Source organism: Rhipicephalus sanguineus, chromosome 3, assembly GCF_013339695.2.
Source record: "Rhipicephalus sanguineus isolate Rsan-2018 chromosome 3, BIME_Rsan_1.4, whole genome shotgun sequence".
Taxonomy (NCBI): domain Eukaryota; kingdom Metazoa; phylum Arthropoda; class Arachnida; order Ixodida; family Ixodidae; genus Rhipicephalus; species Rhipicephalus sanguineus.
In genome coordinates, this window is record NC_051178.1 from 180424809 (window position 1) to 180449518 (window position 24710).

The 24710-nt window shown below is 45.8% G+C and overlaps 1 protein-coding gene across 1 annotated transcript in view; it reads right to left on the bottom strand.

The window, feature by feature from the left end:
• LOC119386145 (cyclin-dependent kinase 12) overlaps window positions 1-22048 on the bottom strand; it is a 34997-nt gene extending 12949 nt beyond the window's left edge. Inside the window, exons 1-4 of the mRNA XM_037653489.2 lie at window positions 21984-22048; window positions 14518-14844; window positions 12665-12888; window positions 1278-1438 (exon numbers count right to left, since the gene is read on the bottom strand). Coding sequence (XP_037509417.2) covers window positions 1278-1438; window positions 12665-12888; window positions 14518-14844; window positions 21984-22048 — 777 coding nt within the window. The remainder of the gene's footprint in view (window positions 1-1277; window positions 1439-12664; window positions 12889-14517; window positions 14845-21983) is intronic.
• Between the last annotated feature and the right edge of the window lie 2662 nt (window positions 22049-24710).

The following is a 24710-nucleotide window of genomic DNA, read 5'->3' on the forward strand; positions in this document are numbered from 1 at the left end:
CTAAGAAATGCAGCTCACATAACTATATTTCAGGTGCAGAGCTACGTGTCTGAGTAAGCCCCATTTTTCTATTCCTAATGTGTCAGCGTTAGGGGGCCAAAGTAGAAGAAAGCGTCCTGAATTGCGTGGAGGTAACAGATTTTTCATGGCTGGCTTATCAGAATTTACACAATGTCAGCACTGTTGGCTGCGAATTTAAGTGAAAATAATTATAGGTAATCGTATGATATCTTCAGAAATTTTCATAAAAATGTCACACGCTGTAAATTGCACATCTATTTCGTATGCTTTAGCAGAATGTAATGATCATTTCAGTGCAACTCAGTAGTAAACACTGCTTCCTTATGGATACATCTCCTTTCCCTTCAGTTTGCAAATGACTGGCTGGTGACTGCAAGCAATGCTGCCAGCAGCAAAACGTGCAAGTCAATCAAAGCTCTGAAGTCGATAAATGCATTCCACAAAACGACAGCTCATTTCCTACAGTTTTTCAAGACTTTCATTCTTTAGACATTCCTGTGCTTTGAAAGTTACACTCCCATGCCCTCAAACACGTGCACTGCAGTCTATTGCATGATACGATGTGCTGATGAACTAGTCAAACAGAGAAACTCAATGGATGGATTGGAGGGGGCCTGTCAAGCGCACTTGCAACTACAGAGCAACAACTGGCGCAGTAAAGTAGCAACCACATGGCGCTTGCTTCTGGCACATTTTCAATGTAATGTAACTTCACTGAGTGTTGGCACTCTAATTGGCACCTAGTGATTCTATGAGGCAATGTGGCTATACTGTATTGATCGTAGTTATCAGTACAAGCAAGCACTCCACAGAATGCATTTCAAACACAAGAACAATGTGCAAGACATGCACTGTGATGTGTTGTAAAACAAACTATCAAACGTTGCACAAAGTTCCTGCACAGTAGCAGGGCTGCCATTAGTTTAGCTGCAGTAGCTACAAGCAAGTTGTGCATGTCGGCAACAAACAGAGGACATTTTGCAAGACATGGCCCGATTCTTGTGTCCTCCTTATTCAGAATAGTGGCATCATTAATGCCTTTCACACTCGCATGCTATCAAAGATGGGGCAGATTTATGTGCCTTAGCAAGGTGCTATGCGTGAGGGTATTAAATTCCGTGATATGGCCTAAAGGATCGGGCTCCATGATGTGTGTCTGATGAGACTAATTACAGAGACAAAGGGCTGGCAGCCTGAACTATGACAGTTGAATTTCTATGGCTAAATCAGCGGGCTGTGCCAAGTGACAAGCTCACCTTAATGTTAAGCAAATTGGCTAGCTGGGCAATGCTGAGAGTTTCATGCTTCTGGAAAGCAGCCGTGATGGTGTTGAGGTTGGTCTGCAGTTGCTGGCTGTTCACACTGGATGCAGCCGGGTTGCTGTCAGAGCCGTCAGCAGACTTACAACTTTCAGGTTCTGCACCAGAGGTAGGAGCGAAAGCACACAGCTGCAGCAGCAACAGCGCAACACATAAACGGGGAGTGGCCGGCAGCCGTTAGAAGGTAGCCGACAAGAGAGGCACAAACAGAGGTTAGTGACAAGAAGGGACGTATGATGCACGTCACAAACACCTTGAAATGCACTCAAAGAATCAGTAGGCCGTTGGCAAAGGGCGGGGGGGGGGGGGGGGGCTGATACACACCGACTAGCCCAACTTGCCATTTTGAGACTGAGGGAAACGTGCGACAACATGGCTAACAGATCCACAGAACTACACAGCTTCTTCTGCTTAGTGTTTAAGGTAGACAGTGCTCATGAGATGGAATATGGAAGGTGCTGCTCTTGCAGATCTCATTAGCCTATGTGGCAGCACTCCGTTTATCACCGTCTCCCATTCTAATGTACAGTTTCTCTTTACACCATGTACACCGATGTACAGCAAAACATTGTTACTACAAATGCTACATAAACGAACTCTCCTGAAATCTCACGAACTTTTCAGAATAATTTTTCCTGCTGTGCTAACATGTCAGAACTAAATTTATTTTTCAAAATCCAAGGATTTTTTTTATTTCAGTATATTCTTCATGGCAACTAATGTGGTAGGCCAGTAAATGTAAGATGCACTGTAATAGGGTAGTGTGTCATCTGGTGCTGAAAACGTGGCTCTTTTTGTGATGATGTCCAGCAGTGCCAGAGCACACCATACTACTGCATCGCCACCTGTCGCCGTGCCCTGAAGTAATTTATGGTAAGCCGAGTACACAGGCTCCGAGATCAGTAGTTGTAGTTGCCGCGCTCGTCGTGCGTGTACCTGGGAAGTTTGTTGATTGTTCCCTTCCGTTTCTCACGATGTGTTAGCAAATTTTTTCATGTGCATGGCAGACACAGTGTTTGGGACGCCTGATGCATTCTAGTCTTTGCAGACCGATTGGAATTAAGGGCTTTAGGATAAATCCAACACCCCGAATACATCACGGTGCATTTAGCTGCATTCCTGTGCTCTGGCGTTTCTTTGAGGAGTAAAATGTCTAAGGAAATGGAGCACGATTCGTCATTGAGCATTAAATTTTTCTATCAAAAACCTTGCGACTACTCTCCTGGCTCATGCAGGTGAGTGGTGGTCATGAAACTCACCTAATGATGTTAACTTTATCCTTCCGGACCTCCTCGTTTGATTCGTTGCACAACTTCAAGCAAGTGTGATAGCTAGGCAGGCGTACATATGCGTGGAATGAATAGCAATGTGCTTTTTTATGCCTTCTGCAAAACAGTAAGCATGTTGACGATCCAGGTCACTGTTCCGCGATAGGAATTGTGCAAGCTCAGACGACGCAGAAGCAGCTGTATATATTGCAATAACGCATCTAATGTGTTGAAGTGTTTAAATCTTGCAAATACCTTTAGTTTCAATCGTGTTATGTGACCATTTTACTCAATAACTGCATAAAGTTTCGCATTGCTGATTTAAATTTCGAGTACCAAGCACACCGATCGTGGCGCCCTTCTGGCGGCGTCATCGCAAAAGTAACCACCCTTCTCCTATTGGTCTGCTGTGAAGACGACACACTACCCCATTCTAGTACACCCATAGTAGATGGTGTACTAGAATTCCAATGGGGGTGCAGAGAATTGGCTTGGAAAATATGATATAGTGTGGGGGATTAATATATGGGAGGAGGAATTTTGTTCCTCTCGCTGTTGCAGGCGCAATGATGCAGAAGGTTTTATGAGCGTGGAAGCGCAGGACATGGGATCAGAAAACTTGAGACAGCACGGAGGAGGTAAACATGGAATGGCATCGGGAGCACAGAGGAAGGATCAGGAGGAAAACATTTTGTTACTGCAAAGCCAATGACATGTCAGCGGGTTTCACTTTTAGGATTCTCAGTTGTTCATGAGCTGTCAGCCCTGCCGACTTATAAGCTGGTGCGGTAAGGAAGTGTAAAGGTGCTGTCCATGTTAGCACCATGGCAACTCGCCGCAAATCTTTTGATATCTACAGGCTGCCACAGTTCTCATAGATAGGGAGATCGCTCTGAAGACATTTTCCCAGCAGCTGCACATTGATGTGTGATGTTAGCAGAGGTGGAGTGATTCTCACATGTCAGCAGCCTCGTCACTGCTGATATCTTGCCGCCAATATTATCACCGAACATTTACTGGTTTGCTCTGAAGCTGTAGTTGATGGCTCTGGCAAACAAATTGCAGATACTCACAAGGTGCAGCTCTGCTACCACTGTTGCCATTTAACCTTCTCCTTGCAATAATTTTACCAAAGAAGAAAATATGCTGATACTTGCCGATACGCTGATACTTTGTGCTAAAGTTTCAACCGTGGACACTGCATTTTCGTACAACTGTACAATTTACACACAACTGAATTTTGTTCTAGCATTATTCATTTTGCCAGGAATAGAAACTGTAGCCGATGATTGTGCATTGCCTAATCCCGTGGGCATTTCTGTAACAAAATGAGTTCAAGGACTCTGCGTTGCATGGGTGGGAAGCCTATGTTGTTGGATTAAGATTGTGGTTCGTTTTGGAGTTCCACTATAGCAGACTTTCAAAATAAACTATTTGCCGTGGTCTCCTAAAGTTATTTGGATCGAGATTTCAATGCATGGGTATGTCAAGCGAATGCTCCGTACTGCCACTCTGTCAAGTGAGTGCTGTCTACTGCAGTCCACACTGACAATCTGCACAGGCAGTGCGGCGCGGACTATACGGACTTGCATGGTGAAGCAGGAAAATGCCAATTCGCAGAACAACTTGCAGCACAATGTTGTGCAGCCTTAGCGCGTCAACAAGTTATTGTTCTGCAGAGAAAACATGCACCTGCTTGCCACGTTGCAGTCATTTTCTTCAAGTACTGTGCTACATCACAACATTGCTGAAGACACTTTGGCAGGTTTGGCGTGTTTGCGCAGTTTGTCGTCAGTTGCTGGTTGGTTCCTGCTGCAATGGCTAGATTACTGGGTATATGAAAACAGCTGTCTCAAGCATGCTCAAATAAGTGAGACCGCTCACTCAGCATAGCCTAAAGCAAATGGAACACCCATAACGGGCATAAGGTTGGGTGTTTAATGCGCACAGCATTCCTGTAGTTATTGCTGGCTCTTGCCAAAAAACAAAGAGGGAGGACACCAAACAGAAACAAAACCTTTTTTCAATGCCACTGACGATCCCCCGTGAATAGGCACTCTTGGAAATGATGCTCGGAAATTCCACCATAGCGTCTTCAAGTTCAGTATGGACAGCATAGGGATCACAAAAAGCGTTACAGCGAAGCTGCATATACCTACGACATCCTGTTTGTTAGCGAGCATAAACGTATATGCCACGGAAATTGGGTGAACCCATCTACTCACCACTGGTCCACAAAAAATGAAGAAAGGGAAACACAGGTGTCAAACACCAATGTATGTGCCACACAAAAGACAAAGCGATGCGTGTTGTGGCAAAAAGACGCAAGCTGCTCAAATGGAAAACTCTGGAGCACAGGCTAAGTAAATTCAAGGGGGACTTTCTGGACAGACATTTTGGATTTAGTTGCAGGGTGTGTGATCGATGTTCCCGGTGTTCTAGGGAACTGGACACATTGCAGGACGGACTAGCAAAGTCATTTGTTAGACACAGGCTACCATGCTGTTTGCTATTCTTGAGGAGCCGTTTGATAAATTCAAGACGGCAAGTGCGCTATTGACCATCAGGAGGATAGCACATTGTACTTCGCAGTGTTAAAGCGCCGGCTAAGAATGATGATAATTGATAGGTAAATGAAGTTTCAATCTGTGAAGATAAAGTTTTTTCAACCCATGAAATGTAAGTGCGTATTCAATTCGAAGCTGTGTTACTATTCGGGCAGATTTTGTGCCTTGCAGAGAAAACTAATCATAGCTAGTCGCAACCTACAACATGGGATCTAAAACTGTAGAGGGATTGAAAGCTGGGCTAGTTGGTGACAATACTTGAACATAACTACAAACCACAGCGCTGACTCGCAACTGAATGTTTTTTCGTTTCAAGATGCAATGCTGGTTTGCCGTTTCTTTTGCGGATTTTTGTTTGCTCAAATGAGGTCACATGGGTGTGAGGGATGTGTAGTCGTTTTCTTCCTTTTCTCCTTTCATATGTTTTTAATAAACATTCAGTTATGAGTCAGCACTGTGGTTTGTGGTTCCTTTCTCTTCGTCCTTGTTGTCGTTTGCGCTGTCCATTTGAAGTTCAGGAATTTTTTTTCTCTCCTAATGAAAGTGCTAGGCATACTGGAAAACAAATGCTTTTTCTTACAATGTAGTGGACTATAGCACGTACTACATGCGTTTTGGCAAATCAATTTTGCAAAATTTTGTGAGCTGGAGGAAGAATACTGGAAGAGAAAATTGCCATCCACCTGTCTAACGCAAAGCTCCGAGCTTTGTGCTACAAAGAGGTGGGTAGCAAACATGTGGTCTTTGCTTGGTGGTGCAACTAGTGGGCAAGATACTTCAAATGGAGCCCTTGATGATGTCCTTTTGGAAGGGGCCAATGACAAGGAGAATTTTGCCAGACATTCAACCTCTGCCAATGAAAAGTGAGGCACTTCGCTGCTCAAAAAGTGCACTTTTTGGCTCTGATATCTCATAAATAGATGTTTGTTTCCTCCCATCAGAGCTTGCGTTATATTTGCAGCTCGATCTTTTTTTTTTTTTTTTCGTGAAGAGACTGAAAAGTCACCCCTCGCATTACAATAGAGTAAATAGTAGGGGTGTGCGAATACCGAATAGCAACTTTGAAAGCGAATTCCAAATCGAATTAAAAAAAGAAAGAAGCCAAGTATTAAATCGATTATCAAAAATTTTATTTTCACAGGCCCCAATTTTTACAAGTTTTCATGCAAAATAGATTTCCATTGTGGAACGTAGTTGCGAATACAGTTTTCTTTCGTTCTTTTTTTTTTTTTTTGCATGACCTGAGATATGAGGGCGACCCGAGATAGTGCAGTCCCTTGAATTTAGAAGTTTTTGTCGGTTGGAAGCATAAAAAAATTTGGAGGATGCTTGAGATTCGCTTCAAGAGTTGAACACAATACAGGGGTGCAACAGCCGAAATGGGATTCGGAGCAATTTTTGGAACAGCAAAATCTTGCTTTTGAAGCACGAAAATCCAACTTTGGAGCAGGTCACGAAAAAAAAGAGAGAAAAACAGTTTCTAGCACAAAATCCCAAATTTGAAGCAGTATAACAAAGAAGGCTTACTTTTAGAAAAGATATCTATAAACCTTTCAACATCAGCTAACTCGTGCACAATGCACGTGAGCACTTATTCAAATAAAAGCAGTGTGCTGAACACACTGCTTTTATTGCCCCACAGTGCAAACAATGACGAAGTCCAGATTGGCATTTGCAGCACCTGTCAAACCATTTGAGAGGTGCTGCAAATGCTAATGTGGACCTGCCAACCTGGCGGCTTTGAAATTTGGGAGATTCGTAAAGCAGGTGCGAGTGAGGGTGGTAAAAAAAAAGAAAGAAAACAGCCGTATATTTTTTAAAATATTGTTTATCAGGGCCGCAGAAACGCCATACACAGCTCTGAATGATTGCCAGTAATTTTTTTAGACGTCAGCGATCATATCAGTACTAATTATACGGCGCGTGCACGCGTGAATAATCAAGGAGCAAATTGTGTTGCGTCTTGTGACAGCTTCTACTAATAGCGCCTTCTAAGTTTTAGTTCGCTTTTGTGCAAGACAGTAGTGTATCGCAGCGAAAATGGCTTTAGAGCTCTGCACGCAATAGAAGGCCAGGAAATTTTAGAACCACTGCATTTTTTCCCTTTCTTTTGTGGTGGGGTTAGGGTTATGGTTAGGGTCTGCGTTGTTTGGATTGGATGATGATGCCCGAAGTGCAGGTGGCCAACGCAGCCTCCATTTCTTGCTAAAATTCGTGCAACTGAGAAACGGTTGCGGCTAGTCGGGCATTTTGGCACAGTGTGGCACAATTTCAACAAATTTCATGGTTTTAGCTTAGCTTGGTGCAAAAACAAGGAATTGTATCAAATTGGCGCAATTGGTGCAGCTGTTGCACCACTGGCAATAGCGTAATCAGGCCCCGTTCGCATCGCCTTTTCAATCGGTAGCCTCTACGCTTCTCGGTGAACACCTCAACCATGCCACAAGGAAAGAAACTTCTGTATGCGTAACACTAGCCATTTCAAACTATTCTACAATGCCTACTGCAGTGAGGGGATTGGTTGAAGCCATTTTGGAGCAGGTTTTTGGAGCAGCCAAAAGAGCATTTTGGGGCAGGAAAAAAGGCTTTTGGAGCCACTAAAGGCTCATTGCAGAGTGGAAAAACTGAATTTGTAATAAGTTGAACAGCTAAATAAAGCAGAACTAAGCAGCATTCCATAACATTCTATGGACGTACAGCTCGGACCACTTATAACCTAACCACTTATAGTGCAGGACCGGCTATAATAGAGTCTTAGGCCCGTATTCTGAAACGCTCCTTACCTCAGTGAGGGGGCCTTAACTGCTTGAGGACGCCTTATCACGTATTCTGGAACGCTCCTTACTAAGGTTCCCTCACTGAGGCCCTCCTTGGTGCTCCCTCAAGTTAAGGTAGCTCTAGGGCTACCTTCAGGCCTCCTTACCTTGCTACTTGCACTGAAAGGGCGCTTCTCCGCAGTACTTTGTCAGCGACAGTGTGCCCGATTTCTTATTTTTGATCGATGCCTTGCACTTCTGCACAAGCTTGTTCTAATTGTATCCTCGTCGTTGTTAAAATTGCTTGCCAGGCGTGTTTTCGAGCATGCGGCCGAACGGCTGTCAACATTTTTCGTTAAGATTGCGCAGCTCGAAGAGAACAAGGCATTTTACAGGAACAGAGAAAAAAAGAACAGACTCAAGGAATGCGAAACGGTAGGCTCCCCCCCCCCCCCCCCCTCATCGCCCACCGTTCGTGCTGCCGTCTTCCAGGAATGACAGTTCTTGTTTGGATTAGGCTAACAATGGCATTCTTCACATGCCATGCGGGCTGCTTCCACAATGAGGCAGGTGCGGTCTTCCGTGTAAGAGAAAATCACATTGGTCTTAGCAAACACAGGGGCGCAGCCGCACGCGCTACAATGTATGCCCAGGAAACCCTCCTTTCCTTTTCTGCGAATTGTCACAGCCATTGAGATTAATAATCCGTCATGATACAGGCGAGTGACCTGTGCCTGAAAGCTGGCGCCTACTGTGTGGCAGCACGACTATTTTAACGCGTTGTAGAAGCAAGCCCGAACAATAACCCTTTTGACAACTGTGCGGAGTTGAGCTTGTACGTGCCTGGTTCATATGTCCAGCAAACATGATCACGGGTGAAATCGAGCTTAAGGTCAAGGAACCCGACAGAATCCTAGAAGGGCATATCACGTCTTATGGCGGGCGATATACATTCTTCAAATATTCCGACTATTTGTGACAACTCAGAATGCAACTCCGAGGCATCACAGTGGGTCGTACATCGCGCCTTCGTGGATTTACCTTTCTCTTTTTTTTTTGCTAAACGAGAAAATCTTACAGTAGCTGTTCCCAGGAACCCAAGTCCTGAAAGTATTCAGATATATGTGCATGATTTATTAGTAGTCTCTAATAAATCATGCACATATATCTGAATACTTTCAGGACTTGGGTTCCTGGGAACAGCTACTGTAAGATTTTCTCGTTTAGCAAAAAAAAAAAAAGAGAAAGGTAAATCCACGAAGGCGCGATGTACGACCCGATAGACGCGCTCTTGTTTTGAATGTAAACATAATAATTTACTTGGACATAAGTACATTCGAGTCAAATTTGCACCAAAGTGAGGAGATTTCACAAGTTTAACACTACTCGGTTATGAAAATCAATCTCACCCACGTCTTCAACTCTTTAAACGATCTTTATTACTCGCTCCCACATAACAGGCCGCTGAAATGCATCAATGAACGTAATGAGCTCCAAGGTTGCTCGATCATACTGTTTTTGTCTGCTGCAACAGGCGAAATTTAAGTAAACGGGAAAGGCTCTGCAGCCATATCACGAAAAAGCAGTGTACACGTTATTATTCATCCTTATGCACAAAAAATATTCCTTTATTCTTGCTTGAAAACGGATGTTTAGTCAGTAGTTCACACGTAAAGCAGTGTACACGTTTCGTTATGACTACAAAAATATTCCTTATTCTTGCTTGAAAACGGACGTTTAGTCCGTATTTCACACGTACTCTCGATCCCAGACTTGTGAAACACGCGCCTTACCTTACTGAGGCGACCCTTAGGAAAGGAAGGTTGAAGGAAGCTTTCAGAATACGCTGGCTCCCTCAAGGAGCTCCTTAAGATAAGGAGGCATGAAGGGCTCCTCACGTAAGGTAAGGAAATGGTCTGAGGTAAGGAGCGTTTCAGAATACGGGCCTTATTCCCGTTTTCTCCTCCTGCATCCCACTTAGCTTCCCGGGACGACATGCCAAGTTGCAAACCCGCAGGCAAGGCCTAACGAGCGCTAACCATGTAACCGCCGCATCAGTAGCGGCCGCAGATGTGCGGTTTGATGCAAAGTCCACGAAAAGCTTTGCAGTAGTTACATTCTGAACGGGGAGGAAGGATGGAAACATCTTTCTGATTCTGAAAGCGGCGACTCGCGTCATCAACGAAAACGAGGGCGTGCATATGCAACACTCAAGTGGTTGTTCACGGTCGCCACTGCTTTCATTTTCAAAATATGAAAACACCATGTTTGGCGCTGCTATGGCGCAGAATAGTGAAAATGAGTGAGAATGTACCAGGGTATAGCAGGATTGGTCTTTTGTAGCAGTCTGGCGCAATTGGCGCCGCTATCACATCACTGCTACTTCAAGTACAGTTGCAAACTGCCCACTACACCATGATTCTTCCTTTTGCGAATCAGCGAAGTGCCCACTACACCTCTGTAAGGCAACACACGAACCTACGCAGCTGCTAACTTTTTTGATGCTTTTGCTGCTGTTGATGATTACAGTCAACTGCCGATTTTTCGGACGCCCGATTTTCCGGACATGCTCGAAAATTCGGACGCTTTCACGGCACCGTCGCCAGTCCCATAGACTTCAATGTATTAGAACGTCCAAAATTTCGGACGCTGAAGATATTCCGTGATCGATTTTTTGGACTTTCTGCGCAAATTGCAGGTCCGAAAGGCATTATTTGAAGCTCCCACCTCTGCCGCGTCTATCATCTCGTAGGTTCGAACCAGCGCTTTCGTGAGTCGATCTGTTTGAGACAGTAGCAGAGTCCGAAAGTCAGCTTTGCCGCAATGCCGAATTGTTAAGGGGTGAAGAAGACCAGAAATTCAAAGGGGCCGCTATCACGGTGCCGTGCGGCGATGTTACGGATAAGCAGCGGAAATGTACGGAGGCGTGATGGCGGCAGCTGGCAAACGTGGCAGTACGGCTTAATCGCTGACTACCCTTACGATAAGCATCTTCAGTTAACTGCTCGATAGTGCACGTGGCCTAGCGCAGTTGCATGCGTACTGCACGCATTTATTAGGCGAGAACCCAAATGCGCCACGCCGCCATTCCTGCTGCCTCTTAGTGCGAGACCGCTAAGTGCGCCGCATAGACGCGTTGCCTTCGCGGACGAAACCAGCTCGCCATTGCCGCGCCCGTGTGCGTTCAGGAACTAAGTGCACATCACGAACCCTTTCATTATAAATGCGTGCGTATGATACAGCAACGGTAAAGTGACGGCGTCAGCTTAGTTGGCAATGTGCTGCACACAACTAGAAACGGTCGGCTTGACACGACAGCAAATGCTGCGTATCGGCGGCGATTCGGCGATGTGTGTGCGCATGTTTACATGCGCACACACATCGGGGAAAGCCGGACAAGTCGTCTGCACTTCCGCCACAGTCTTTGTGTTCCGCGTCATCGTTTACAAACGCTTCATGCGAGATAAGAAGCGTAGTTAAGAGTGGATTGCGGCAGGTACCGAATGTATTTGCGAGAGCCTGGGCGCGCATCAAAATGCCTGATAATTGTACTGGGAGGCATTAAAGCTATTTCGGACGTGGCTGTGGCGATTTGACTACTTGAGCCGAATAAAAAAAAAACATGAATTTGTTTTTTCAGACTGCCCGATTTTTCGGACGATTTTGCGGTCCCTAGAGAATCCGAAAAATCGGCAGTTGACTGTAAATAAGTCTGATCACTTTGTAATGAGTGGGCCTTTAAACCCCCTCACTTGCTGTGCAATTCACATGTCTTGACGCCTGCGCGTCATTAATTGGACATTTGTATAAGTTTTTTTTCGGAAGCAATTCCAAGCATGGGCGTGGTTCTGTGGCGAATGGCTTCTTGCCACGCAGAAGGTCTGGGTTCGATTCTCACTCGAACTGAAGTTTTTTATTTATTTGCATCTGTCACTCACGAACAACGGTGATTTTTCGCTCACAACCAACGACGCCAACACCAGAATTTCTGCAAAATGGGCTATCGCAAGAAATGCAGTGCCTTGTTCGTTTTCTTTTTATCGATTTAGGAGAGTAAACATGAAAGGAACAAAGTGTACAAACGCATTGATATATTTATCTATTTTATTTATCTACGCATAGTGTAATAGGTCTAAGACTCCAAGAATATACTATCCAGCAAGTTGGGACGGTGCCCTTTAATGCTGGAGGACACCAAAGCGTTGAAGTCATGCAATTCTCATAAGACTTCTGGAGGGGAGAAAGATACAACTTCCGGTGAGCTGATGCATTTTATGTTCAGATTCCCCGTTTGCATTAAAAGAAAAGACAAATCGTGGCGCACCGCAATTATTGCGCAGTGGCGGTGTGATCACTCTTGGGACTTCGGTGGTGGCGCAGAGCAGCGAGAGCAAAACAGGCAGCTGTGGTGCACAGGCCTACTACCATGCGGTGAATGGTGTCCCCCATTATACCCTATTGTCTCTTCTATCAGTGCCTGTTATAAAGGGGTACAACTGCACTAGTACAATGTTTCATCTACTATAACACTGTATCTACCTTAGAAGATTCTTCTAAACAATAAACATCTGTATCTTTCTCTAGACCAAGGCAAGTTCCGCAATCTATTCTACTTCAAATGTAATTTAAGATTCGGTGCAACATGCCACCAAAAGACATCCATTGAAAACTTGGCACATGCATTCCAATGTATTTATAACAAGGAAAGGAGGCCAGAAGTGAACACCACTCACCATCGAGCACACAGGGCCGTCCACTAAGTGGCGGACCATCGTCTCGAGAGATGTCCTGAGTGCTTGGAGCCGAATGCACACTGTTGCCACCCCCTCCCAAGTTCATGGGCAAGCCTGTGGAAGGCAGAGGGCCTGACGACGTGGCTGCCATGTCCTGTTCTAGCCGAAGCTGTCGCCTGCGACGCTTGGACCACATCTCATGGCAGTCTTGCCAGTGCGGCAGGCTGCACAAAGTTGGATGGAACACAGTAAGGACTCACCTTTATAAACGTCACCTGTTCTGTCCTACAACCGTCAAGGAAAGGTACCAGCAAAAGGAATCTCAGTGTTTGCGCACGTAGTGGTAGTGATGCTGGTGACTACCATACGTTGCACTACAGTGTTGACAAACACAGGTTTGATTTGCCTGAACATGAATCCTTTCAACTTCTTTAGAAAATTATTGTATTCACCAGAATATGATGTGCACCATATTTCCAAGGAAACTGGACCGAAAAGTGTCGGAGAGTTACAATCAGATATAAAAGGAAAACCATGCTTGTTGCATTGGCAAGGGGCTGCTATTAGAAAGGTCAGGTCCAATACAAAGATAGCCATACTTCGGAGACAAGCTTGGTAATCACGGCCAAGCTTCTCAAGGTCCCTGAACTGCAATCAAGGCTTATGAACAAGTGACCCTAAAGCCAGTAGAAACTAGATGACAAAATTCATAAGAAAAAGGTTTTTTCATTGGAAGTGCACTGGCACCTGCAGAAGAAAAATTTTTTTGTTGTGAACTTAAATGGACCTTTTCAGAGACTAACGTGCACCCCTAATACGGCAGACCAAAAAGACTTAATGAAAGTGCACCAGCTTTTCTGCTACTGCCATGTATTTGGATGACCACAGTGCAGTGTGAAGTGTTTCCTTGCTGTTTTTAGGTTGGCAACTGCTGTGCAAGCTTCCATAATTTTTCACATAAGTGTGAATATTCGATAAAAAAAGAAATGTTGGCATTTTGCGTGCCAAAAGCACGATACGATTATGAGGAATGCCATGGTGGGGTACTCGGGATTAATTTTGACCACCCCAATGTTCTTTAAATGGACCCTGCAACACTTTTCCAAGAAACCATCGAATGGCTTCATTAAAGGAATTTGTTGCCTCTCAAATTGACTGCCGCAAAAAATTTTAGAATCCGTCAAGTACGAGCGGAGTTACACATTTGTCACACGCTGTAATTGCTTTCTCTCGTCCTGACGAGCACGCTGGAATCTAAGCAGGGAGGGATTGCACAGAGGAAAGAAAATACATCACGCGTGCATCATGACCTCGAGGACTTTTTCTTTTTTTAAAACCTCCAACACGCGGCTTTCTTTCAGTGTGATTTTGAGTGAGCACACATGGCAGCCTCGGTAACATTGCACCTCACCATGCTCAAATCAGCCAATGGCCATGAATTTGGGTATATGGTGCAGTCATTTGGGTATATGGCATCATTTGTAGAAAGAAGAGGGAACGATTTCTAGCTGACTTTGAAAATTAATTGAAAATTTTAGGCCTTGTGCTGCGCTATAATGTTTGGCTACCGTGTTCTCAGGAGCCTCGACTACCGATCGGCAGTTTCCTGACCATGCTGAAAAAGTGCTGCAGGGCCCATTTAACATGAACCTGCACCAAAGTACACGGGCGTCATTGCATTTCACTCTCAATGAAATGTGGCTTCTGTGGCCAGAAATCGAATTTTTGCAGTTGTGCCGAGTGGCCACAACACCACCATAGCTGCTACGCCACCACAGTGGATTAAATTGAGTCAGTACAGCTTGAAGCAACCATGTCAGGTCGAGGAGACTCGAGGAAGTGTTAGGACTCACTCAGGAGGGGCCATGCGCTCGGGCCGCACTTGGGCAAGCCATGGGGAGCGAAGGGCTGCCTCGGCTGTGATACGACGCTCGGGGTCCAGCTCGAGCATCTGGTCCAGCAGATCAAGAGCCGGAGGTGGCAGGAAGGCAAACTCCTCACGTAGCCGCCGCCGGTGCTGCTTCTTGGGCCGGAAAGTGGCCCAGTGGGGAAGCTGTATGACTCGTGGCCAGACGGCTGGGCAGGGTGTGCCACACACTCGGCTGATGGCCTCTAGCTGTGCCATTTCCTGGTTGGCCTGGAACACTGGCTTGCGCGTGAACAGCTCACCGAGGATACACCTGCACATGGGGAGAGACGGCGGTGTTCGACAAAAGCCTTGCATTTTGCATCAAACATGCATAATGAAAACAGGCTAATGTGGGCTAACAGAGTGCAGCCTTACAAAGCCTCAAAGGACAGAATAAGATGAGTGAAATGTTCTCTTTAATCCCCCGAAGAAACTTTGCCTTGACACTTTAGATATAAAATCAAAGACGCCGTGGTGTGGTCACAACATTATGTTTGCTTCTGGCTCAACCCATCAGTTAAGATTATTCTGCGTGCACGTTTGGAGAAAAGAAAGCTTTCTTTTACGTTTTCTATTTTACCTTTACTATTTTACTGCCAGAAGTGCCACTCCTGATTGGAAGAGAGGCTCTTCCATCAATGACCGACACTCCTACAGGATCCGTGCACGCCATAAGAGTACTACAATATTTACTAGAGGGAACTCTAGCGCTAGTGTCCATGGGAGCTGCAACACATGGCGCTTCAGCCAGCATGGGAATGATGCATAGTACACGGATTTGTCTAAACTTCGTTCTTTCGGCTCCGTTTGGCTCTGCGTTGCCTGCATCCGCTTTGTCGCAAAACGAAGTTCAGCAAAAGTCAGCAGTTCCACTTCCTGACTTTAACCTTTGCAGGCTCACCAATTCAAATCTGGTCACGAAGTTCACAAGGGTCCATTCTTTTATCCGAAACAAACACCAAAACACAGCAATAAACAAAGCCACAAGTGTGTTTGAAAGCCGTAAGCATGAAGATTAGGCAAATCCATGTACTACCCATCATTCCCATGGTGGCTGAACGATCGCAGTGCCAGAGTTCCCTCTAGGTAATTCTAGGAATCTCTATGGTGCACTCCATTTTCGAAATGTTGCTCGTTGATGGAAAGGCTGCTGTTCCAATCAGCAGCAACACTCCTGACAGCGAACAGCAGTTCAGCATGGATTTGCTTAGAGGATGTCGGTAGTTGACGGAAGAGCTACTGATTTTGGCTGTCTGATGCATCTTTTTTCTCTGGATGCCACTACAAGGTGGCAATAGACCCTTTACATAATCTGCAAGTGCACTTCCCTGCGCTTCATATTCGCTCAACTGATTGCTGCACCTGTTGTCCTTCCAAGCGGAGACAAGGCCCCAGTTGCACGTGCTTGGGTTTGTCTATTACAGTCGCCGACCACTTATTCAGATGCTGAAAATTTGGACGCCTTTGCGGCACCGGCACTTGTCCCATTGAAGTAATATAAACTCACGACCGAAAATTCAGACGCCCCACAGTGCACCGTTTGATTTTTCGGACTCTGGCTGGCTGATCGGGTGCGACGTTGAACACCATCACAAGCTGTCAACAATGTTTACAATATTTTTGCTAGGTTGCCAGCACTGAAAGGTTACACTGTCTATGGCTAGAGATTGATCCATGAAGAAGTTACAACTGCCAATCTCGAAGGCTATGTTGTTGGCTACACGTAATGGTCACCTTTCGACTTTAGCCAGCTGAGTATCCATTGAATGGCTACCACGGCCACACCACAAGCCAAGCCAAACCACGCTTGGAGTCAGCTCGGTGTGGCATTTGAGAATGACTGTGCGTACGACACTGACAGAGAGAGAACTACACCACAAGTGCTGCAGCACGAACTAGCCCGACGTCGTTTCCTTTTGGCGTTTGGGGGTTTGCATACCTGCCAAGTTTGGAGAAACAGAATCCGGGAGATCTACTCAACGGGACGGGACGGGGGGGGGGGGGGGGGGGGGGGGCTACTGCGATAGCAATTATATGAACACTGTCAGCGGGATTTTGCGGTCGCCGCTGATCTGTACAGAGTCCAAACCAATAACATCGCTTACGCGTCTGTTTCACGTGCGAGTAAATGCGCGCTAGCGCTAGGGACGAACGCGGTTGAAGCAGAGATGAAACTTTAAAAGGGTGTAAATTTGAGCTTGTTGGCTTGGCTTCATATCAGGGAACAGCGCAGAAACACGAGACAGTCCTGTCAACCTCTCTTGTCTCGTGTTTCTGCGCTGTTCCCTGATATGCAGAGATGAAACGACCCGGCCGTCACCGTCGCGCGAAGGGCACATGCGATAACATCGCTCTGCGTGTGAGGCCTGTCGTCGCTTGCTTACCATGTATTTCGTCGGGCAAGGGACCATAAGGGGCGCCGTTGAGACGGGGACGGTCGCAAGCACTGGCGAACACGGTATCTCGACAGACATCGGTAACGGCTACTTTAAGTGGAGAGCCCAGCACTTAAAAGTGCTGGGCTCTCCACCTAAAGCAGTAGTAATCGACACAAAATTTTGAAGGCGAGATAACTTGTGGGATAGATTTGTGCGTACACAAACGCATCATCTACGAAATATTAACGGCTGATATATAACACATTTAGGATCAATTTTTAAATTGCGTGTAGCGCATCTCTAAGCGAAACGTCCCACCTCGCGTCACTGTGGTGCACGGGGTGCGCAATGCACTGGACGCACGGGGCAAAACTGGATTTCTGGGAGATTTTCCTATGACCTGTACAACCGGGAGAAACGTTCAAAATCCGGGAGTCTCCCGGGTAATCCGGGAGACTTGGCAGGTATGGATTTGTGTGTACAAAAACGCATCATCTACGAAATATTAACGGCTGATATAACCTATAAGACATTTAGGATCAATTTTTAAATTGCGTGTTGCGCATCTGTACGCAGAACGTCCCACCTCGCGTCACGACATCAAACAACAGCCACGTGCATCACGAGCTTGTGTTGGCGCCGTAATTCTTGCGAGCGCTCTCTCCTAGTGAAAACAGAGCGCACCTTTTTTATGTACTTATATGTACGCATCACAGGCAAGACGCGGCTGCAGCGCTATGACACGTTTGTGTTGGCAGCACTGCGGCACAAAGTGCACAGCTACTTCATGCGCAATGCAACTGAGTTGAACCTTTCTACCATCGTTAAAAAAAGAGAAGAAGAATCCTTTCGTCCTTTCTACTACGTGGCCAGACAACTTTGCTCATGTGGCCAGACAAAGCACTGGACGCGCAGGGCAAAACTGGATTTCCGGGAGATTTTCCTATGACCCGTACAACCGGGAGAAACGTTCAAAATCTGGGAGACTTGGCAGGTATGGGGTTTGTATTGTCAGTTGTTTCTGCTGCTAAGCCTGATCTGCGTCTCGCTCTCTTGTTTGGTGCTTGACGAGGCCTGATCTGCTGAAATGGCTCCGACGCCACCGTTCCATCTGCGCTAACGGTACTAATGAAAAAACGTGGCGGCTACAAGACACTGATGATGGCGGAAAAGCCGCAATTATTCGCCAGGTCGAAGGCGACCAGACCTCACTCCTATGTTGCTTGGGAGTTTCTGCCGAGTTGGACGATGATGAGATCGTCTGTCAGGTCCTCGAACCAGCGCAGAGCGACAGTGACTCCAACGGCGCACCAACGCGCCGCCAGTTATCAAATGCCGATTTAGTGCAGACTGTAACAGCGTTATTGACAACCTACAGTAATGGCCAAACGCTGACTGAATACAGGCCGACTTGGTCATCTGTGAGCATGCTTACGTGTAGATGTTAATTGACTAGATTTTCCGCCCACTGGGCCAGTAAAGGTCTTTTTTTCTGGCGAATCCTTTTTTTCTGACTCTCAAATATTCGGACTTTTCAGCGGTTCCCGCCGAGTCTGAATAAACGGCTGGCGACTGTATGAGTGTTGATATCAAGAGAGCTGAGTACAGTAAAAAGCTTGTTAATTCGACACCCGTTAATTCCGAAATTCGGACGGCTCTATTGGTCCCGGCCAAAGTGCATGTTAATCTATGGGACCAAACCTTCGTTAATTCGTCAGAACTGCGCTCCGCACCGCTTAATTCGGACAAATGCTGACGGCTGCCGCTACACAAAAGTGTACACACAAAAGCAGCGCTGGCACCACTGGAGCGATACCGAAACCTGAGTGACATCGCCATCGTCATCAACTAGTGGGGGCGATTGCAGCATCACCGAACGTCGGCGTCTTTCTTCGCTCCACTGCGCCTCAGACGCCATTTTCCCTTGTGTTGTGTCGGTACCGTCTCTTCTTGCGGAGTTCTCTTTTTTTCCCATTGTCACCGTGTTTACATGTGAGGCCCGAGCATGCGGCAGTAGCTGACGATGGCATCGACGAGGTGTCAGCCGAGTCCACTGATGATGACTGCCCCACCTTCGATGCTGTCCTTCCCACAGATATGACCCTTCAGGACTGCACCGTGATTGACGACTGTGTCGCCACGACTGGTCTCCTGCCCGATCAAGAAAGTATTAATGATGTCGCGACCTCATCGCACCTCACGGGAAGTCTCGGGGGCTCTTTTGATATTAGAGGACGTTTGCCTGAGCACTTCCGACAGTTTGCGTGTTGTTGGCCATTTGGAAGAGTTAAGAAAAATTGTAATGTCAGCCGTAATCTGCGTGAAAACGCAGACGACCATTACAAAATACTTCAGCAAATAAAGGTATGCTTCTCCAACTTGATTTTAATGTTGTTTTTCCTGTTCATTCGTTAATTCAGCATTCGGTTAATTCGGACATTTTTTCCGGTCCTGTGAAATCCGAGTTAACAAGCTTTTACTGTATACAGTTTCATAGTGCAAACAAACTGCGCTTGAACACCATGTTTGCAGTAAGTGACTAGCTGCCATTAGTTAGGCTAACTGCATCACAGGAAAGCTAGCTTTACAATTATAAAAAGGGTCTATTGTCCAAACCACATTGGATTGGCTCAGAAAAGAAGGAAACCCTTGCTTTCAATATGAGCTTCTGCAAACAGTGTCATTTACTCTCATCGCAGAATTCAAGGGTCCTAAAGCACCACAAGATGTTCCATGCTTTTCAAGGCCTTGAATATGACATTTTCAAATTCCTTGAATACGAAAATACCAGTACTCTGTGGCACAACCAAATGTACTGACTGTGCTATGTACAAATATAGCCGCCAGATGGCAAAAGACCATCTTGTGCATCCCACACAATCTGTGTTTATGCAAAATGTGTGCCTCTGGAAGCTCTCCTAAGTAGCTAGAACTTCTGAACCACACTATCTGACAAGAAGCCATCAGGAAAAGAAAGACGTAAGTGCTGCAGTCATTAAAATATAGCCACCAACTGAAACATAGATGGTCAACTTTGCGGGGCAACCCAGCATTCAACCTCTGCCACAGCTTTACCATGCATCACCCAAACAAATTCATCGCAGTGATGGAAACTTTGCTACCATTCAGCATCTTGCTCAGCTTTTTAGACATTATCAAAATTTGCCAAACAAATCAGACTGAATAACTACCCCTCCCCAAAACAAACAGAATCCTAGTTTAATGTCAGTTCTCAGTGTGAAACAGCCTAATGCAATTCTTAAAAAGCATTTGTTATTCTATCAAACTGCAGTGGCATTGTGCTTGCATCAGCACATCCACAGAGTATATGTGGATAAAGTCCATTTCGCCAGTTTCGTTCAGACAACATTATATATATGTTTGTTTTCGTAAATGTACTTATTCAGGATACACATCCCACTGCCGTTCCCCACCTTCACTTCTCATCTTCGACTGCCAACGCCACACAGAGCCCATGGCATGCGAGCATGGTCAATGATGATGCAGCAGTATGCTAGACTCAAGCATGAAATTTTCCCGAAAAATAGTAGCAACAATATTATCAAACCTAACTTAACTAGTTGCACTACAAAAGTTCATTTTAGCCGATCATTCCCAATTAACAATGAAAATGATGGAAGCATTGTCCACAAGCATGAACATAGAGTATGAACAAATTACGACACCCACATTTAATAATCCTCAATTATTTGACAAGCCACAGATATTGGACCTAATCAATTATTTGTGTGCATTTGTGAGCAGTAGCTTTTGCTTCTTTACCAAGGCTCACAAACATTGAATTGCTGCTTCAGCTGGCATTCACTAATCACTATAGCCAGGCAAGTGGTACGACATGTTTTTCTGCAACAATCAGACCACCAACTCCCACTATAAATGCAATAAAGCTGCAATCTTTCTTAATGTAGTTCTGCGCTGGAGAGCGTCAAGTTAATGTACAGAGATTGCACACGGACATCGAGAGCAACAAGAAAATGCACCCATACAGTGAGAAATAACTTGATTTCTGTCTATGAAACCAGTGCTAACGCTAGAAGTTCTTAATTCTCTTTCAAGTCTTAATTTTACTACCGATCTTTCATGTGTAAATTTCAGCTGTGCACTTATGCAGTTTACATGCATTAGAGGACTGCCACTGCTGTCGTTTGATATGCTGCCATAAAGGGTGTGCCACTTGCAAATGCTAGATCTATTGTTATAACCTTTTTTTAAAAAGACAAAATCTTTCTGAATGCTATGAATGCTATGAATAGCACAGTACCTTCAACACCCTCACCTAGGTACATAAATTTAGGATTACCTTGATGGGGATCTAACAGAATGCAGGTCCAAAGTGTTTTTATATACACATTAACGAAATTTTTTTTTTCTGCCAATTAAAATTATACAACCAAACCTGATATATCCTGTTAACTTGAATTCTTCTTTCTGTTTTAGTCCCATACAAGTATGCGGTCAGCTTGTCTGGATCACAGTCAACTTTTCAATGTTGTGAACTTGATCTGGATGGAGCCTTGCGAAAGCGAGATCAATGTGCAGTGTGTCTTGACCAGTGCTGCTTCAGAAACACTATTACGGTGCTATCTAGGTTTGTCAACGTTGCAGTCAGTGTGCACAGACGAGTGAACATCCAATCTGCGTACGTGGCCATACTGTCGGAGGTGGGCTTGGCCCACATCTGTGACTGGAGAGCTGCTGCGTTTAGTTTCAGATGAAGTTAAACCGCATGATCCTGCTGATCCAGCGGAACACCTTTACACCTATGGTAACAGACAAGACTGTGCTTATGGTCCTTGGTTGTGGACAGCAACAGTCATCCAGTGTGATGGTTCACATGACTGTGCGGCAGGTTGCCTTAAGGTAATCTTTTGTACACCGGCCACAGTGTACCACTACAGCCAGGTGGTGTTTATATGTGCGGCAGCTGCGAGCGTGCCACACGGGCACGCTTGCGCTCAGCAACGCTGACGTGCAATGCATCGAGCTGAGGCTTCGACGCGTAGAGACGTGCCCCTTGGTGCCTCGGCCTCGCCTCTCCTCTAAGGGGTTCTGGGCAGCTGCTGCCCAGAACCCCATACCTGGCGTTCAACAAGGATGGGCCCCGCCCAAGCAGCCTTGGACCCCGCGGCCCAACAGTTCCTTCATGACTTTCTCATCATTCACTCACCGCCCACAACATCCCGTTTGTCGACGACGCTCCCATCCAGGCTTCTCTCCCTGGCGCTATGGACCAGCGTGCCGCAGCTGCCAACGACCTCTGCGGGTCCGAGCGGGCCTTCGAGAACGTGAGTGCAGCGCCATCTGCTGATGTGGCTGGGGCGATCGTCGGGGCGGAGGAAGCCGAGGAGTTCCAGGACAGCGAGGAAGAGGCCGGTCTAGGAGTCGCAGCATGGTGACAAAGAGGCTGGGGAGCACCGGAATGGTGAAGGGGCGGGTTGTTGAGAAAAGGCTGTCGTCAGCGGCTTCTGACGAGCAGTCACAGCTGAGGCTTGGACGAGTAACGATGTGTCCCTTGGTGTCTCGGCCTCGCGTCTAAGGGGTTCCTGCTGCCCGGAACCTCACAAAGTATAGAATCCATATGTCAAGCACTTGATGAATTTGAATAGTTCTATGAGATATTGATTGTGCTGTGCTCACTTGTGTCCAATGGGCACTAGTTCTTGAGCTTTAGTCAGTATCTGTTATTCACAAAGTGGTCGTGTAGGTCTGGACTGGCGACTGCAGGTCAGCGCTGTTGCCAGCTGGTTGTAGAATGTCGCACATGATGGTGCTCACGAGCAGCATGGACAGCAAAAGCAATAACGTCAAACTTTAATGAACACCAACCAAGGTGTGCAAAAGCTTCTTCATTCTGCTGTGGTCTTAATTTTGCTCTTTGAAACACAGCGGATGAGAATGGCCATGGTGACAAGGTTTTTCAGGCACCAGATAGGCACATGAGAGACCCGAGAGAGCCTTCTTGAAACCAAACAGATACAATATGAAGCTGCGAACAGTCAGGAAGCGGGAATCATGTCAGCTTTTAAAGCCTGGCTGATTGTCAGCTGAATAAGGCTGCAGAACCACCCATTAAGGTCATGCTCATGGTATGCCAGACGAGGGTATCGGCCTTGTAGTTTGTGCGCGGTAGGAAGGCAGCGTCATGCTTCGACGCATTTTCCCCACTTCCAACAATGCAGCTGAAAAGCTTTGTGAATCAAGGAGTAACTTGATTCAATGTGGGCTGTGCTGCTTCGCTGGACTTTATCTGCTTGAGTGCTCAGCCACTTCTTCAGCAGTAATGGGCGAGCTGGGGAAGGAGATGGGTGCGAAAAACTCCTCGGTTGAGGTCTCCGCAAAATGCTGTCACCAATGCCGTAACATCCCAACGAACAGCTTAACATACTGTTGAGCTTCTGGAAGCAATCATGTCTTGCGCTCACTGATGCCGATGTTCCACAACGTGCGAGACGTTGTGGTGACCTTGTTGCAGGTAGAGCTTCTAGTAGGTTCTTCCTTAAATTATACCTTATATCAGGCAATTTTCTGAATTCTGTGAAGCTGAAGCAACAATACATAGTTACATCAAACAAACATCACGCATACACAAGATGCAGAAAAACCTCATTAATTCAGGTTTAACTGAAGAGAGATGAGAAAAAAAAAATGTCGAATTAATGAATGCATCAAGAAAACGGCAAATGTTTACCACACCAACAGGCCTTCGCTAAATTACAAAATATCCGCAAGCCTCATTTGTATGTTACACAAAATGCGTGAAAGCAGCACGAGACACGCTTCTTCACTTGGTTAGACAAGCCTTTCGTGACTGCACAAACATTCCAATAGTTTCCTTGCAATAAACTAAAACAACACTACCGTTTGCGGCAATCACCACAGACGAACCTGTGATCACTTTTGACACAATCACCAATGGCAACAACGCAGTTGTGATGGTAAGTGGCCACGGTGCCATGCATAGTGGTAAGAGAAATGGAACAGTGCAAAGTGGTTTAAAATTGTGTTGTTTGTGCACAATTTTCACTGATGACTATGGCAGGTGCAACTCTGCTGCTTCTTTTCGGTTGAATGGTGGTGCTGCTTTTGCTCTTTCTGAATGGCACATTTATGGAAATCGCAGTCTGTGTGCTCTGGGCATCATATAAATTAACCATTAGCCCAGCGTACTTACAAAGTACACTTCATTTTTTTGGGATAGAAAATAAAAACTATCCAATATTCTAATTTTTCTGATTCGCATTTTTGGCGCTAAAGGTTGCAGCAAGAAGTCCTAATGGAACATATTGACTCAGGCCATTTTTTTCTGTGCTAGGAGTTGTTAAATTTGGAAAACGAGAGCCCTTCGAACGCATGTGACGACTACTGCATTTCTCAATAATTTAAGGTTTCATACTGTATATATATAAAAACAAAACAGATTGATTGTGCTTCAGAAAGAACAGTATAATCGCGTCGATGCGCAAGAATCAGCTGTAGTGCACAGTTTTGCTGTGAGGGGTAATCAAATGTTGGTGTACTTTCGTAGTACACTGGGCCTTTGTGAGAGCTTAAATGTGCTTTGCGTTGTAGGTTTGCCTAAGAGATCGAACCAGGTATTTTATTCGGAAGAATGCCGCTTTTTACGGTCATTGAGACTCGGGAGACTGAACAGATGCCGGCACGGATATACGAGAGCCTCTTGGTGAAGTAATGTCACTCCGAAACGGCTGAGGAGGGGGGGGATGGCGGACTGTGCGAA